Source organism: Urtica dioica, chromosome 7 (assembly GCF_054948205.1).
Source record: "Urtica dioica subsp. dioica isolate 48M chromosome 7, U.dioica_male_clone48M_v1_H2, whole genome shotgun sequence".
Lineage (NCBI taxonomy): Eukaryota > Viridiplantae > Streptophyta > Magnoliopsida > Rosales > Urticaceae > Urtica > Urtica dioica.
In genome coordinates, this window is record NC_142762.1 from 33,539,921 (window position 1) to 33,558,968 (window position 19,048).

At 37.5% G+C, this 19,048-nt stretch overlaps 1 protein-coding gene across 1 annotated transcript; it reads left to right on the forward strand.

Moving 5' to 3' along the window:
- Window positions 1-16,661: 16,661 nt before the first annotated feature.
- Window positions 16,662-18,424, forward strand: LOC149390941 (FAD-dependent oxidoreductase family protein). Its single transcript, XM_089618707.1, has 2 exons — window positions 16,662-17,699; window positions 17,787-18,424. Exons 1-2 carry the CDS (start codon window positions 16,872-16,874, stop codon window positions 18,207-18,209), a joined length of 1,251 nt encoding a protein of 416 aa, XP_089474833.1. The 5' UTR covers window positions 16,662-16,871; the 3' UTR covers window positions 18,210-18,424.
- Window positions 18,425-19,048: the final 624 nt, after the last annotated feature.

Genomic DNA, 19,048 nt, shown 5'->3' on the forward strand with positions numbered 1-19,048 from the left:
TCTCATCAATACCATTTTGTTAAGGGGTACTTCAGTTCTATGCCTAAGATATGCCATGGTCTTTACAGAAATCATCAAATTTTGTGTTACATAATTCTAGACCATTGTTTGTTCTAATTGTTTTAAGAGTTTTGTTGATCTGATTATCCTCAAGGGTTTTCCAATCTTTAAACTTAGAAAAAGCATCATCGTAAGTTTTAAGAAGAAAAGTCCAAACCCTACTTGAGATCATCAACAATACTGAGAAAATACTTATTTTCACCATGTGTTTCATGGTTTTCAGGACCCCACAAATCAACATGGACATAGTCCAGGTTGTCACATGAGAGATGTGTGTCAACCGTGAATATAAGTCTATGCTGTTTTTGCATAACACATGGTTCACATAGAGACAAATCGGAGAGAGATTCCTTACCCAACATACCTTGTACATGTAACACAACCAACCCTCTTTGACTCATGTGGCCTAGTCTCAGGTGCCACAGTTGTGTTTCAACATAGTTAATATTCACAGAGAAAAAAGGTATGTACAATTACATCGCAGTAACTACCATCAAGAATATACAGACCAGAAACTTTGGTAGCAGACGTAACATACTTATTGTTCTTATACACACTGAGAACACCATTTTCATCACTATACACACAACCAAGTTCATCAAGTATATCAAGGGAGATAAGATTTATTTTCAAATCGGGAATCAATCTGACCTTAGTAAGAGTTATTCTTTTCCCATTGTTCATTTTCAGATTCACAAAACCCATACCAACAACGTCACACATATTGTTATTCCCCATAAATACATATTGATTTGACACGAGAGTCAGATAATGAAACCAATCCTTATGAGGACATATATGAAAAGAACAACCACAATCTAAAACCCAATTTTCAATGCAAGACTTATCAGACACATTCAACACTCCGGAATATTCAACATCAGTGTTAGAGGAAGAAACAACATTCGTTTCAGGTTTCACAGCATTCTTTCTCTTTTCTAACCACTTGAAACAGTCTTTTCTCAAGTGACCTAAGTGATAACACTTTTTGGTCTTAGGCTGGTTCTTGGAAGACTTTTACTTATTTTTCTTGTTCTTGTTGTTACTAGAAGTAGGCTTATTCTTAACAAATAGATTATCACTCTTTTGACTTTTCAATTCCATCTCTCTAGTTTTCAAAGCAGAGCATAAAAGATCATAACTAGGCACAATATACCAGAGTATTGAAAAGCATCCTTAACAACTATATAACTATAAGGAACAGAGTTCATCAAAATCATAACAGTGATAGATGGATCATAAGAATGCGATTAAGGAAATCATCTAAGTTATCATCGACAGACTTAGATGGATCCATCTTATATGAGAACGGAGAGGATTTGAGATAAGCAAGGTTAGGAGCAGATTGATTTGAGAAAAGGGTTTCGAGTTCACCCCGGATAACCAGCGGAGTCCTACATGTTGAGTGATTATTATTTTCTTTTGAGCTTGCACGTGGAAGACACGATCCACTTTTTGGTGTCACTGTCCACCATCTTGGCGAAGTTTGTCAGAATGAAAGCCCAGTCATGGAGACCGGAGGAGAAAGCCATGACATCGTCGAGGAGAAGGTCTTTGTAGGTCGCCATGATGACGTTGGTGTTCTCGAGAACCCTCAGGAAGGTTTGGTAAGCCTCTTTTTCGTCGACCTGAAGCTCGAGGAAACACCGGTCCATCTTGTTCAAGGTCAGGATGAGTCTGATCCTCGATGTCATTCTTGGTTAAAAAAATTGAACTATCCCACGCTCTGAAAATTAGAATTAACATACCAGAACATAGAAAGATTACCATCTTGACTAGTGTCACGCCCCGACAAGTCGTTTATTTTATATGAAAACTTGTGAAATTTAAAAAAAAAAAAAAAAACATAAACGACACGACGTCGTGACAAACTTTTTGTATCTACACACAACACCATCGTATTGACTTAAAGTCTACATGCATAAACGACATAGTGAAAGAAACAATCTATTTTACCTCTAGGTCTTAGATAGACTTCACAAAACACAAACATTTCACAAAACATTATTCAAAAGAAAGCCCTTCAGGTCAACATCGCCCATATACGAAGTCTCGTCTACATGGAAGCGCTCGCCAGTCAATCCACTACAGTATAAACATTCTTTTACTCACATCCCTCACCTGTATCACAAAAACGAATGAGCTAACATCCAGTAAACAGAAACAATGCATGTGATATGATTTTCACCTCAAAACTCAAGCAAGTTTTTCTTATCTTTTCGTCTTATAAAATCCCTTCTTAATTATGCACAAGGTGTGTGTTGTAAGAAGTTCACTCAGGTCTCTCTCATATACATGCATGACTAACGCCGCAGCTGTAAGGTGCCCAGACTATACAAATAGCCCGGAGGTCGCAACCATAAGGTGCCCAGCACTATACATATGGTCCGACATGACCATAAGGTACCAAGTACTACATATGGTCTGCTCTTCGAGGTCATAAGGTGCCCAACACTATACATATGACATGATGACTCGCAAGGTCGATCCTATCTCACGACACTACAACTAACTCCTCGATCCTAGGAGTTAGCCAACCATTCATGGACGACCCACAACACACATCCTTCTTTCGAAAAACCTCGTTTCCCGTAAAAACTCTTTTCTCCTTTTTAGATGAGATGCACATGAATGCAAATGCAATAAATGCAATCATCACATACCATATCATGTAAATGCAAGCACATAAGCAACATACATACAACACATTGTTTTTTGTGATACAATTGGAATGTTTCTACTTACCTAGATACGATTCTTTCGAATCTCAAATCCTGCTCTTCCAACAAAAAGAGTCCTTTCTTATGCTTGCTGCTATCCTTGTATCAATGAAAGATCGAACGTCGAGAGTACTTAGTATCTCGTCCATCGACATGCTAACGAACAAACTCTTACTAAAAGAAAGCACTCTACAAACGTATTAGAAAAATCCTCCTAGTTGCGCTACTCTTAGCCTCGAACAACAACATATAAAACATTCGAATCAAAACAGAAACATAGAAAACGAACTTAAGAACGTCCTATATCATTCGACCATCTATTCTTTATAACTGGGCAAGACCCATAGGTTAGATTAGATTCCCGAGAGTCAAAACTAAAGACTCGAGCATGAAAACAAACGCTAGCTAACAATTGCTAGTTAAAATGAATCATTCGAAAATAACTCGAGGAAACATCTTTAAAACTTCATAAGCCCGCACGATACATAAACTAAACAAAGACCATTAGTTCCATGTTTTGAAAAAGACCTTGACTTTCGAAACGTATTCCCAAATAAGCTTTGAAAGACATTCTTTGACTTGTCTTTCTTTTTATTGACAAGTTACATCTATTGAGAATATGAACAAATAACGTAAAACTTCTTCATTTAAAATAACCTAAGTCGTTTATTTTAAATGTTCAATCATATTATAAATAGATATTGAGTTCGATTTAATAAAACGTTTACGAAATAATCGAACCCTTGGTTCGTATTCGAACCTTTCTTTCATTTCTTGCGTGATTAAAATATTTCTCGTTGATATTCTTTTTCGATAAAAAAGAGTCAAACTTATAGTAGAACTCGGTTTTAATACGTAACTTAAAATAAGGATATTAATTTTAAATCAAATAATCAACGATCTAATATTTTATTTCTTATCTTTTTTGAAATATAAGTCATAATAGGAAAAGTTTTTTTTAGGGTATGTTTTTTTTTTTTCTGTTTGTAACAGGTTTCAAAATCATTTTCTTTCCAACTGTTTATTCTATATACTCCTTTAGCAAAATAATTAAGCTGTCTATTAATTAGAAGGGCTTATGAATCAGTAACACGAATAACCAAAAACTGGTAGAAATAATGACACGCAAGGAGTAGCTTTAGATCAGGGTTCTACTTGTTTGTGTGGAATCAAAATTAATTCTGTGTCACTGCTATAATATACAACTTTGTCATTTCTGAAGCATATATCTTACTTTTACACCATTATTTTGTTACACTACCTCCATCTCCTCATCTTACAAGCATGTCCACTAAATTTTCAGATTTCGATTCGAAGCTTTCTGGCAAAACCATGAAGAATGCAATAATATTATAAAAGACGTATGGTTTTATGATACCAGCAATCCAGCCTTACCTCAAATCCTCAACAACATGAAAAACTGTAAATCTCACCTGCAAGCATGGCATAGTACTAATTTTTGAGGCTTCCATGAAAGATGTTCAAGCTTCTATTCGTGAGCTAACAGTCTCTGATGAGGTAACAAATATCTTCAATGAAGAATTATATAGCCAGAAAAAAATTCTAGACAGCCTTCTCTTACAAGAAGAAATCTATTGGAAACAAGGTTCTAGAGTTTCATGGCTACAAGAGGGTGATCAAAATACAAAATTCTTCCATAAAAAAGCATGTCAACAGAAAAAGATGAATACAATCAAGAAGCTACTAATGCCATCGGGTAATGAAGTCAGTTCTGATGTCGAAATCCTTAATATAATCCAAAAAAATTTCTCTGATTTATTCTCAACTAGCCACCCATCCATTGAAGATATAGATATCATCCTTAGAGCGATCCCCATCACAATTACAGAGGAAATTAACAAATCTTTGTTGCATCCGTTCACCATAGAGGATATTGCAAAGGCAGTGAAATCTTTGTCGGCAGACAAATGCCTAGGTATTGACGGTCTTCCAGCCATGTTTTATCAATGATATTGGCATATTAACGGTTCATTTGTATCAGCTGTTGTCCTAGACTTACTTCATGGTATAGGAGTTTTTGAAAGCATAAACACAACCCTTATCACCCTCATTCCCAAAGTCAATTCTCCTAACACCATTAGTGATTATAGACCCATCTCCTTATGTAATGTCCTTTATAAAATAGTAGCTAACGTCTTATCATCGAGACTCAAAGAAGCGCTACCTTTTTCTATCTCAGAAAATCAAAGTGCCTTCCTCCGGAATAGATTAATCACCGATAATGTACTCATTGCCTTCAAAATTGTCCACAGTATAAAGAATAGGCGCTCTGGCAAAATAGGACATACAACCATCAAACTAGATATGAGTAAAGCTTTTGATCGTGTCGAGTGGATTTTCATCGAACGAATGATGCTCAAAATGGGTTTTGACAGTCACTGGGTCAGCCTTATCATGCGATATGTCACCACAGTATCCTTCTCTTTTCTTATCAATGGACACCCCACAGGAAATGTAATTCCGACTCGAGGGATACGTCAAGGCTGTCCACTATCCCTTTATCTTTTCCTCATCTGCTCTGAAGGACTATCATCTCTCATACATAGAGCGGAAAGAAGTTCCGCTTTGACAGGAATCAAAATCGCGAGAACAGCTCCGGAGATATCTCACCTTCTTTTTGTTGATGGCTGTATAATATTTTTTAAGCTAAAACAAAAAATTGCGACACAATCATGGACATCTTAAAGCAGTATAGTGCTGGTTCTGGTCAACACATCAACTACCAAAAATCACATCTATCTTTTTCACAAAATACTGCTCAGTCAATACAAGATTATTTCGCCGAAATCTTGCATATGACGATCGGAGAATGCCATGAAAAATAATTGGGACTGCCATCTTACTCCGGAAAAGACAAAAAAAATATTTTTGCTGAATTAAAGGAAAATATTCGGAATAGACTATCATCTTGGGAATCAAAGCTTTTCTCCCGTGCAGGTACGATCTACTTATATGCTATTTTTTACTGCATATTTTCTCTTTTCTTTTTTCTATACTCCTTCTCTTTTAATATATCTATAATATACTCTGATAATAACCGCCGAGATTTTAAACAAAAGTGCTTTCTAAGATGTCCTTTCGCGCATGTCTATAATTTTAAATTTAGATATTTTAAACCTGACATCGACCGAGATTCAAAACATGTCTCCTGTTTTTTAATTGTAATATTGAACTCTAATTAATGAACTGATGGTTTTAATTTTTAATTCAAAACATGACTCCTATTGTTTTGCTTTCTCCTTAATACATAAGCATTGTTTGCACTTTGGGGTAATTTACGTGGTTATTCAAACTGTTGGCCACCTTTCTACTTGGCAACTTGTATAGTTTAATATTCTAGAAATATATGCCACTGAGCCCAATCTCAACTATACTCAGTGTGTTCATTACCCAGAGTTTGTGTTTGATTTTAATAATGACTTTGAGACTAAGATATGTGTTGTGACAAATCATTAGATAGAAAAATGTTTATGGGTCATTGGAAGCTGTTACTGGTATTAGGCTTATTAGTAGTATAATGGTTCTAGATCTGTTAGTTTCAATTTGATGAGAATTGATTTTGGACTCTGATAACAGGCTCTGATCAAGTTTGGAACTGGTTATAGTTGCTACTCAGTAATTTTCTTTTCGGTTTGTCACATTTAAATCTACGTTTAAACTAAAACATTTTTCTTATCAATATTGGAATGCACTGACACACTAATTTGGTATTATTTTTGCATATTGCATATGTTGAATCTTTGATTACATACATTTATATTATGTTTTTTTAATCTTGATAAATGTCTCGATACAACTTTCAGGGAAATAAATTTTGCTAAAAGCAGTGATACAATCAATTCTCATTTACTACATGAGTTGCTTCAAATCACCGGAGTCTATATGCTCTGATATTGACTCAGCGATGGCTAAGTTTTATTTGGGCTTTACATCCAAAGGAAATAAAGTACACTGGAGAAACTGGAAATTCATATGCCGATCAAAGATAGATGGTGGATTAGGTTTTCGTTCCTTCGAAGATTTCAACCAAGCTTTACTGGCAAAACAAGCTTGGAGAATTCTGGACAATCTCCAATCTCTCCTCGCAAAAATCTTCAAATCCAGGTACTTCCCATATACCAACCTCAAATCAGCATCAATTGGCCATCACCCTTCCATAGTTTGGCGTGGCGTCATGTGGGGAAATGAATCATTACAAAAAGGTCTCCGATGGAAGACAGGAAATGGTATGCGTATCAATATTGCAACATATCCATGGATACCAACCTCACCTACGTTCAGACCTATTAGTTGTGTACCTGAAGGGTCAAAACTAAGTGCATCCCACTTGCTTTTGGATAATAAAGAATGGAATACACCTATGCTTCATCATCTATTCAGTGAGTTAGACGTCCAACGAATTCAAGCTATTCCCTTAAGTCTAAGGGATAATAGTGATCAATTAATTTGGCACTACACGATCGAAAGAAACTACCAAGTTAAATCAGGTTACAAGTTAGCCAGTCATAGACCTCAAGAAGCATCCACATCGGACTACTCCTCAACTCACTTATGGTGGAAAACATTATGGCATACTCAAGGTACATCATTTCTAAATTTTAAAACCAGATCTGCTTTATTTTGACCTCTGTAACATAGGATTAGTATTACCCGGTTTGGAACTTTTTATTCCGTCCAATAGTTTTCTTCTCTTTTTTTAGTGCCCGTAAACTTAGATACTGAAAGAGTTTTTTATTACTTTTTTTAATGAATGTTTTATTACAAACCGTGCTAATGAATTTTTTTATATTTTTAATTAAGTGATGTTCTACACCAAATACATATTCGGTGACTGAATTCATATTTTTTTACTGTTTTAAATGTCTGCCCCACAATATCATCTTTTCTTGAACTTATGCCTATTGGAAATATATTACGATAATCTTTTTCTCAAATTTCACAAAATATCATGTTTTAATTTATTTATGTCTTTCTATAACAGTTCCCAATAAGGTGAAATCTTTTATTTGGCGAGCATATTATAATGCCATACCCACTGCCGCTGGACTTTACAGACACAAGATTATTCTATCACCAAAATGCAATATATGCTTTGGCCCCTGGGAAACAGTAGGTCACATCCTCATTCATTGCAAATTCGCAAAAGAAATTTAGAGGACCTCTACCATTAAGCTAAGTTTCAAGTCGTTTTATAATCTTAACTTTGATGACATCATACACTCGGTCCACTTTTCTCTTAATAAAAAAGACTTCTATTTGTTCCTTTGTATCTCTTGGTCTATATGGAATGAAAGGAATAAAAGGATCTTTGAAAACATTAAGAAGGACCCTTACCAAATTACTTCGTGGACGTCAAATTTTCTTCTTGAATTTCAGGCTGCCCAATCCAGACGCTCATCTTCTGGTCCTGACCCCAAACATGACCGCTCCCAAGCAAGATGGGTACCCCCAAGTTGCGACCTCTACAAGCTCAACATCGATGCCTCAATTCCAAAATCTTCTAAATTCATTGGAATTTGAGCTATTATTCGCAACTCTTCTGGACTGGTCATGGCTGCATTTGCTCAAAATCTCCCAGGCAAATTCACGATCAAAGAAGATGAAGCTCTCGCTCTCCGCTACGGCTTATCTTGGGCTTTGGACGTGTTTCTGCCTATCCACTTTGTGGAGTCAGATGCTAAGACGGTGATGCAAGCTTTGGAGAGGAAATCTTCATTCAAGATTGAGTTTGGTTCCATTTTGTCTGATGTATCTAGTTTATTGTCTAACTTTCCAGGAGTAAAGTTATCTCACATCTATAGGGAAGCCAAAATGGCAGCCCATGGGTTAGCAACTTACACTCTTTCCATAGATGATAAACTCGCTTAGTTGGAGGATTTTCCTCCTTTGATAGAGTCTGTAATTAATCAAGAATGTTTGTGATTAATAATATATTTCTATTTTTCAAAAAATAAAATTCGAAAATTAATTCACTTAATCGTTGACAAACATAATAGCACCATACTTAATAATATATTAAATGACTCGTACAAAATAATTAACGGTTCGTAAATTAATTCGAGTCGAGACTCGGGAATTTCTCGACTCGCTACACGCTAAACAAATATTTCGCGAGCCTCCGAGCCAAAGCTGAAAGGCCTTTCTTTCCCGGCCTACTCTCGGCTTGGTCCGGCCTTGCCTTGTCGACGCCCACGCGGCAACTTCGCCATTCCTCGGACAGCGTCCTTGCCATCCCGAACCTGCTGCCCCGAGCTCTGTGCAGCCCACCTAATCCGAGCCTAACTCTCGACAACAAACTCGTAACAAAACAAGACGTAATAGCTATATATTAAATATGAAAAAAGAAAAACATCCATCACACTATTTACTCTAAGGACAACAAACATCCTCACACTAAAACCATAAAAACTACTACTTGATTCTCAGATTATTCCTTAAAGAATTCTCATATTCGTTTCAACAACTTACTCACAGAATATCACCAACACCACAAAAACAACCGGTCAAATTAAACAGGGTAACCACCAAGCATTCGTAACATACGGTATCACATCAACTCAACAACTAGCCATCACTCGTAACCAACACAAACAATAACATCACAAGGCTAGCCAACAGAACAGCCAGAAAAACATCACTGAATCAATTTCACGTCCAAAACCCAAACACTCACCCAAGCCAAAACAAGGAACAACAGTATCAACTCCTCAAACTACAGAGTCGGCCAACAAAGGACAACGAGAGAAAATTTCAACAACCAATTCAATCAAATAACTAAGAGTCATCATCGAATCGAAGCTAGAACAACCCAAACGAAAAACCCCCAAATTCTTTAAATCCGAAACCCTATGTTCATAAATTGAGAAATTGAGATTTTACCTTGAGTTGATCTAAGCTTCGTCGGAGATCCTTGTCACTCTCTTCTTCCCCACGGCTGCCTGGCGCCTCCGCGAGCTCTCACCTCCGCTGTCGCCCAAAATTCCTCGCCACCACTCCTTCCTCTTCTTCTTCTCTCGACCGTGCGTCACTCCCGTCCTCACGCGATCTCTATCCCTCACACTCTCTTTCTCTCTCCCCCGAGTTCTCTCTCTCTCTCTTCTTTCTTCTTTCTTTTTTTCCCCTGGTTCGCGTTTTACCATAGTCGAGTGATATAAATCACTCGAAGAAGATTCCAATCCTTTGATGACGTGGCAAGGCAAAGATTATCCTCTTATTTACTATTTAACCCCTTTTCCTCATTTTTTATTTCAAATGGGTCTCGAAAAAATTACAATTAAGTCTTTATCATATCATTTAATCCTTGTTGCACATAATTCCTTTTAATTTTATTCTCTTCTCAAGAGATGGAAAATATAACGAGAAAATTAATCAAATCATTTTCTTTTTCTTTCTAATCTCTTTCACCTTAAAACTAATTAAGATCGTTAGAATTTATGTTAACTTTCATAGTCCTTCTCAAATTCGTGAAAATATTCTAAGACCTTATCGACCTTAATATTCTTAATTTTCCATTCTCGATTGTTTTCTCGTTCCTTCGAGAAATTCCTTAACATTATTCCCGTGATTCTCAAGCACTAACATTTTCAACGCTCATGTACCCTTTCAAAATCCTTTTGTCAACCTTTTCTTTATTATTTACATAAATAAAAGTCGGTATCTTATAACTTGTGTTTGAATACCACATACATAGTATAGGAAAACCAGTTGCAGAAGTTCAGAATCATTCAACATAAAAGAAAATCCATAGCAGAAGATACTAATTCAAGAAGACTAGAAAATTTATCCTATTCCGATCATGAAAAACATAAACGCAAATTGTACTTAATTTCAATCTTTATCCTATTCCGATCAAAACACTAAACTAAAATGTTTGACTGAGAAACGACGAGAAATTGAATAATAGAAGTTGATGAATGATCACGGACAATCATGAGATCGTATTTGCACAAAAATAATAAGTACAGAGAATCAAGAGATGAACCTGGACAGGGAAAAGGAAGGGACGGATTGAGGGAGAGACGGAATAGGGTTTCGATCGCTATAGTCATTGTGTATTATGAACTGTATGTATATGTTAGTAGGAATGAATGAGTTCTTGAAGTCTGTTACATAACTAACTTCTTGATTTGGCTGGCTCAGCATTGACTAAGGTCATCATTTAACGTGGACTGCCAACTCAACATTATATTGACTAATGTTTATATATGTTGTTGGTCAGTTAGCGCATCCACATTATATTTTTGTCCAACCAAAAAGCTTCACGTATTTAATTCCCTATTTAATATAAACATTTTGACAAAAGCCCATAAACATTTTCACTATTGAATGTTAGCCCAATTCAATACACTTTGACAAAAGCTTATCTAAGATATTTATAGCATATTTCATATACAAAGTTGCTGTATACTTTCGATGTGGGACTATTTTTTGTGTAAAAAAACAAAATAGCAAACAGTTCACTCAAGGTTGTTTTTCATTTTCTTTGAAACCAACTTGACGTCAATTGTTGCACTACTATATACCTTTTTGATCACGCGATCATACATGTTGAGGATGAGAAGGTTGTACGCTTCGCTTCTTCTTAACCCGAAATGGGGAGAGGAAAGGTTCCTGGTACTCCCGGGAACAGATCTAGTGGAGACGGGGCATGTAGCTCAGAGGATTAGAGCACGTGGCTACGAACCACGGTGTCATAACCAAATAGCATGTCCCTCTACTAAATAGGTTGGAACGCTTGTATGCCTAATCTATGCAAAGTGGGGGCCCTATTCAACAATACGGGGTGCCCTTGCATAACTTCCGAAGTATTTCCCATACGATTGGCTCTTTTTCCCGAATTTTACTTTTAGTAACTCCTATGTTCGAAGCAAAATGTTGTCTAATTAAACCACGAATTACAAATGTCTGGAAAAGTTCTATTGCTATTTCACGAGGCAATCCACATCGATGTAATGAAAGTGAAGGACCTACAACAATGACGAACCACCCCGAATAATCCACTTGTTTGCCAAGTAGAGTTTCTCGAAATCTTCCTTCTTTGCCTTCAATTACATCTGAAAAAGACTTGTAAACCTTATTATGACCGTCTCTCATTGGTTGTCCGCGGATTCCATTATCAAAAAGTGTATCCACGGCTTCTTGTACCAATTTTTCATGACACATTACTAATTCCCCTGGTGTTGACCACCTTGTGATGCGACAGTAGAGCATGAATCTTTGTGCTCCATATCTCAAAATCGGATTTCCCATCATAAGTTGAGACTTCGATTCGAGCGATCACCATGTTAGAGAAACTTGGGATCAGCACACACAACTGAGTAGAACACACAAATAAAACCCTAATTTCATATAAACTTGGGTTAAGGCAAGGAGCACAAGAAGAACACAGATCTTCGAGAAATAGGCTCTGATACCACTATTGTAAATATAGCCCTAATATTGTAATCGCTTTCTAGAAATAGGACTTGAACTAATCGCAATCAGAACAAATAAGTAAGCACATAAACTGTAAAGAAAAGAACACACCAAATTTTTCCCATGCTTCGTTCAATAAAGAACTACATGCACGTTGAGCTCTGTGGGAAAAGCGCGATTTGTACTATACTTTGTCTCGATTACACCATCCGTCTCGCCAACTCTCGATCTCGCAATACAATCGGTCACACTCTAAATACAAGCTATTTTTTCACAATTTCTCACTACAAAACACGACCAAGATGATCGAACCCGAATAAATCACTCAGAGAGAAGAAGAAGAGAAAACTCTAGTGAACTTCTTGATATAATGTAATGACTCAAAAATTAGGTCTCGAGCTCATTATATTAGAGACAGAAAGAATGAGTGGGGGTATGACCGTTGGATCAGGTTAGATCAACGGTTCCAGTCCTAGTTGATACTTCGATGTTGTTTGATATAGTCAAACCAAAACGACAGACCACCGTAGCCTTCAGACGACATCCTATTGACCTTCCCTAGTGGGCTTTTCACTTTAGGCCTCGACACATGATTGATGGGCTTCAAATTCAACAGGAACTATAAATGTGAAATTTCCACCTATAAGATAAAAATCTTGAATTTTTTTTCCCATTTTTACTAAATCTCAAAGGTATTGCTTGTTTAATCAGTGGTCCACTATACACTTATATGATCATCCAACATTGCTAACATTGTTGAAGAAGAAGATGAAGCTTTTAAAGAGATTGATCGAGAACGTTGTGCGTGCTGAATAACTATAAAAACGTTATATGAACAAGATGTTAATAACTAAATAAAATGGAGGATTATTTCTACGTAATCAAACTAATATTTATAGCTTAACAAGTCCAAACTTTAAACTTTTATAATATTGACTTTAGTTGAAATAGTCGAAAATAACCGTTTTCGTAAAAAAATAATAATAATAATATTAGCCGCCGAACCTTCTAATTTTCATAAATAACCATTTTTTATAACAATTAACCAGATTTCAATAATAATTATAACCAGATTTCAATAACAGTTAATCAGATTTCAATAGTTGTTGATCATATTTCAATAAGATGAGATTTCAATAAGATAAGATTTCAATAAAGTTTAATCAGATTTCAATAACTGTTAGACATATTTCAATAATTGTTTTGAAAATATGAGTGAAATATAAAAAATATCCATGTTTTAGATTAATTATGAAATTTTTCCTCTGATTTTATTCGGAACTAACAGCCCACGCTCACAAAATTTACTACGTATCACTACAAGCTTTGCTTCTCTTTTTTACGTTCTCTACCCGTGTCCATTTTATTTCGTTTTTTCTTCTTACTACTGTGTATTATATCTTTTTGGCTCCCCCATACTGAAAAGACTTCAAGTCCGTCTTTATACGTGAGGCTTATCAACTTGCTGACCAAGTTATTCTGGGTGCCCTTGCTGACCAAGTTATTCTGGGTAACGTATATATATAATATTAATTATTATTATATATTTGACACCAAAAGTATGTTACATAATTAAATTCGGAAGCAACGCATTAAAATAATCAGCCAACTACTATAGTGGAAATATATTATTTTCTTTTGAATGATTTAACTAAATAGATAATTTAAAGTAATAAATTTGCAAAATAGTCAAAATTTATATAAAATGAGTGAAATAATCAAAATGCGCAATAATTACGTTTCTAAAAAAAATAAAATTGACCTTAAAATTAATTTTTTTGAAAGTGATAAATTAGTTATAATAATCATCAATCAATGTTTTCATCTACAATTGCTAAATCAAATTAGTATAATTTTTACACTAAATTGCTACAACTATCACATCAATCATTGTTTTAATCTACAACTCACAACACCAATTTTCATTTTCACACACAAAAAAATCTCTTTTTTTATATTTTTCAATATTACTTCATATCAATTGCATAACAACCCATCTATTAATTTATTATAATAATAATAATCTTATAAGCATTATATTTTTTATATCAAATTAATTTATAATCATATTAAATATTATGTTAATACCACAAGATCGATGAAAATTAATAATAAAAAAATCACCATGAAAAACACAAACATAATTTGGGATTACATTCATAGGTTAAAGATTACATAAACACACTACTACATACATAGGCATCAGGTGCGACGAAATGTCGCATCTCATGCCGAAATGTCGCACCCAAAAGCCCGCCGCTAAAGGTTTCGAGTACGACATGTCGCACCTAAAAGTGTTACATATTAGGTGCGACACTTTTCGGTGTGAGGTCGGCGAGAGAGGAGGCGATGTGACAGCTTCACAGGTGCTCATCCAGACTTCGAAGGAAAGGACGGCGAGCTCCGTGTTCGGTAGAGTACACGGGGGAGGGGACAGCGAGCTCTGTGTTCGGCAGAGTACACGGAAGAGGGGCGGCCAGTAGAGGGACGAGAGAGAGAGAGAGAGAGAGAGAGAGAGAGAGAGACGAGTGTAAAGAAGAAGAAAATGAGAGAGAAAGAGAGGCTGAGGTCGGCGAGGGCGAGGCTGGGGTCGGCGAGAGCGAGGGCTGAGGTCCGGCAACTAGGAGGGGCGGCGGTGGGGCTGAGATCCGACATTAGAGAGAAAGAGAGTGAGAAAGAGAATGAGATCTAGAGAAAGAGAGTGCGAGTGAGATTACATTGAAGCTCGGCGGAGAGGAGGAGGGGCGGCGAGATCCGACAAGGCGCGCAGAGGGACGAGAGAGAGAGAGAAAGAGAGAGAGAGAGAGAGTTGAGAAGCGAGTGTGAAGAAGAAGAAGGAAGTCGGTTATAGAAATGACCTAAAATCCAGTGCAACATGTCGCACCGGTTGCCCGTATTGGGTGCGATATGACACACCTATTGCTCGTATTAGATGCGACATGTCGCACCGGATAGTATTCAGTGCGACATGTCGCACTCGATACCACTTAAAATGAGTGAATTTTTTGGTTTTCTGGAATGGTATCCAGTGTGACATGTCGCGCTGTTGTTCGTATTGGGTGCGACAAGTCGCACCTAAATCAGTATTAAGTGTGACATGTCGCACCGGATAGTAAAAAAAATTTAAATTTAGGACTGTGAAAATAAGAGGAGAGATTTTAAGACCGCTTAAAATTTTTAAAACTTTTGAGTGCGACATGTCGCACCGGATAGTATAGTATTAGGTGCGACATGTCGCACCCGATACCACTTAAAATGAGCGAAAGTTTTGGTTTTCTGGAAATGTATCCGGTGCAACATGTCGCATCCAATGTCTCATTTAAGTGCAACATTTAGGTGCGACATGTCGTACCGGATAGCCTTCCGCACCAGAAAATGAAATTTATAGTAGTGACATTGCATTTCATAGGTGAACTTAAATACTCAAACTAAATTAAAGCAAAAAAAATAAAGAATAGTTTTTTTTCAAGTAATTTAACTTTGTGTTTTTTATTCGATTATCCATACACTTGTATTTTGTTTTCTCTACAATGTCGTGTGTGTTAAGTTTAATTTTTATTGGAATTGTTTTTGTATTTTTATAAGTATAATTGGTATGGTGTGTTATTTCGTATGTGTTGTGTTTCATTAAGGTTATGTACTTTATTAATGTTATCTTATTTGCTCTCTTTTTTAATTAATTATATGTAATTTATTTTTATAAATGATTTGTTTAAATTATGGTTAAAATTGTATTTTTTTTATTCATTTGCAATTAAAAATAGTGTTATGCTAATTTAGTCTAGATGAATAGTTTCACACCAAATTTGGTGTAAAACAATTCGTCACAACAAATTTTGCATCAATTTGATGTAATATTTAGTGTAGATTGGAGCAATACGTATAGCAAATGTGTCCATTCCCAAGCTAATTTGTTGTGCGTTAGACATGATCTAAGTAAGATCAAATTACTTCTAGTATTTTGCTTGCAAAAAATACTTACCTCTAGTATCGACTTCTTAACTCTGATTCCAAGAATACATATTTTAATTCTAAGAATATTATGGTCTTTATTTTTATTAGTAATTTTTGTGTGTATATATAAATAATTAAATTGGGTTGGACCGGATTTCTAAGTTTTAGTTATTTTTATTTATTTTAATAATCTTAAAATATTTTAAAGAACTAGTTTGGGTTGTATATCTTAATTAATATATTTTTTTTCGTTCTCTAATTAAATTCGTACAAAATAATTTGCAAAATATTCAAAATAATTTAAAACAGTCTAAAACGATTTTAAAATTTTAAAATTGTTTAAATAGTCCGGTCCGATTTGGAGACCGGTGTTGAATAGATTGAACCCTACACACCTCTAATATCTCTTTTGTGATCTTGATTATTCACGAGATGTCTTAGTCAGTATATATTTTATTTGATAATGATCACATGCACATCTGTCAGTGACGTGTAGAGTGAATTTTATATAGCAGCATGCATGAATTCAGGTCTGAAGACAAAAATATAAAGAAAGAGATAGAACAGCTTGATTATTCATAGTCATAACGACACATCCCTCGACTGTAAAAACAAAAGCCTTTCTTGTTCTTTTCCTCAATCCACTCCCAAACAATCAAACCCTTCTCTCTCTCTCACACACACACACACACACACACAGAAATGGTAGAGAAGCCATTCGACTTCGACGTGATCGTAGTCGGCGGCGGAGTGATGGGAAGCGCGTCGGCGTACGAAGCCTCTCGGCGCGGCGCAAAGACGCTCCTTTTGGAACAGCACGACTTCCTCCACCACCTGGGCTCGTCCCACGGCGAATCTCGCACCATCCGCGCCACGTACCCCGAGCCGTACTACGCGCCGCTGGTCCTCGAGGCTCGCTCTCTCTGGACCCGAGCCGAGTCCGAGTTCGGGTCCCGAGTCCTCTTCCCTTCGCGCCACCTCGACCTCGCCCCCAAGGACTCCCCCGCCCTGGCCGCCCTCGCCGCCTCGTGCCGCCGCAACGGTCTCCCCTTCAGCCTCATGGACGCCGCCGAGCTCCGGCGCCGCCTCTCCGGCCGAGTCACCGTCCCCGACCACTGGGCCGCCCTCGACTCCGACTGCGGCGGCGTCATCCGCCCCTCCAAGGCCCTCCACATGCTCCAAACCCTCGCACGCCGCCACGGCGCCGTGCTCAAGGACGGCACCGAGGTCGCCGGAATCTCCCCGGCGGAGTCCGGCGGCGGCGTGACGGTGACCACCGCGGCGGGGGAGGCGTTCCGCGGCCGGAAGTGCGTGGTGACGGCCGGGGCGTGGACGAGCCAGCTGGCAAGGAAGGCGTGCGGAGTGGAGATCCCCGTGGTGCCCTTGGAGACCGCGATGTGCTACTGGCGAATCCGGGAGGGACATGTGGCAGAGTATTCGATGGAGGGTGGGTTCCCGACGTTCGCAAGCGCGGGAGAGGACCGGTACCTGTACGGGACCCCGGGGCTAGAGTACCCGGGCCTCATCAAGGTGAGGCCAACTATTTTAAAAAATATATATTTTTTATTTTACTTAAAAAATTTACAAATTAGTCCCTTCTGATTTACATTTCCGAAGGTGGCGGTGCACGGTGGGAGGGCTTGTGACCCGGACAGGCGGGGGTGGGGCCCGGTGGACGAGGGGGCCATGGTGGGCCTGAAAGAGTGGATAAGAGAGACGTTTGGGGGGCGGGTGGAGACGGAGGGGGGCCCGGTGAAGACGGTGTACTGCATGTACTCGATGACACCGGACGAGGATTTCGTGATGGACTTCTTGGACGGGGCGGGAGGGGACGTGGTGGTGGGGGGCGGGTTCTCGGGCCACGGATTCAAGATGGCGCCGGCCGTGGCCCGAGTTCTGGTGGACCTCGCCCTCTGTGGCCGGGCCGAGGGAGTGGAGTTGGACAAGTTTAGCATCCGGAGGTTCCGGAACAACCCCAAGGGCAACGTCAAGGAACATGGGGACCTGGTCAACCATTTCGTCAACCCAACCAATGAGTGACACCTCATGGTGGATAATAATTATTCACGAATCTGTTTGATTGATGATGCGTAAGGCCTGTGGAATTGAATGTTTTTCTTTCTTGTACCATTTAATTCGTTGCAGTGTGTAATAAACAGTTTATGTATTTGGGTCACGTGGAATCGATATTTGACAACTTGGACGCTTGCGCCAATTGGGAACAGAGGCGTTTACAAGTAGTCCCATGGCCAGCTCATGATTACCAGATAGTACTTTGTCCTATCATCAAACACACGTAATCATCCTCTTACTCAAAAAGGACAATTCCATGAAAAGCATATTATTTCTCTCTCCTAGAACGAGCATATTACAGCGTCTCCAATACAAGTAAAGCTTTATTGATTATTTGACAATACTATATCATTTTTATTTTTATATTAATATTATGAGTTGTAATGATTATGATAAAGTTGTCAATTCTGACATCAATGCAAACTATTTTTAATATAAAAAATAATAAAATACTAAACACACTAATATCTTGAATAGATTGAAACCCATTTTTTGCCATTTTTGGTGAGTTTTTTTTTATGTAAAATACCACAAATGTTGACGTGGATAAAAATAAATAAACAATATTAATTTTTATGATGTGTAAAACAATTTTAGTTGCTTGCATTGGAGATGCTCTTAGGGGAAATAGTTTCCAATAATCGTTTTTTTGTGTTTTTTTTCAATATTAGACGAATTTTTGTATTTTTCATAAATAATTATTTTAATTTTAAAGTGTTCATTTTATAAACTGCTGAACTTTTTATCGGATTCGCACTGATTTTACCAGAAACCATTTTCTATAGCTGGTCAAAGACAACACAGAA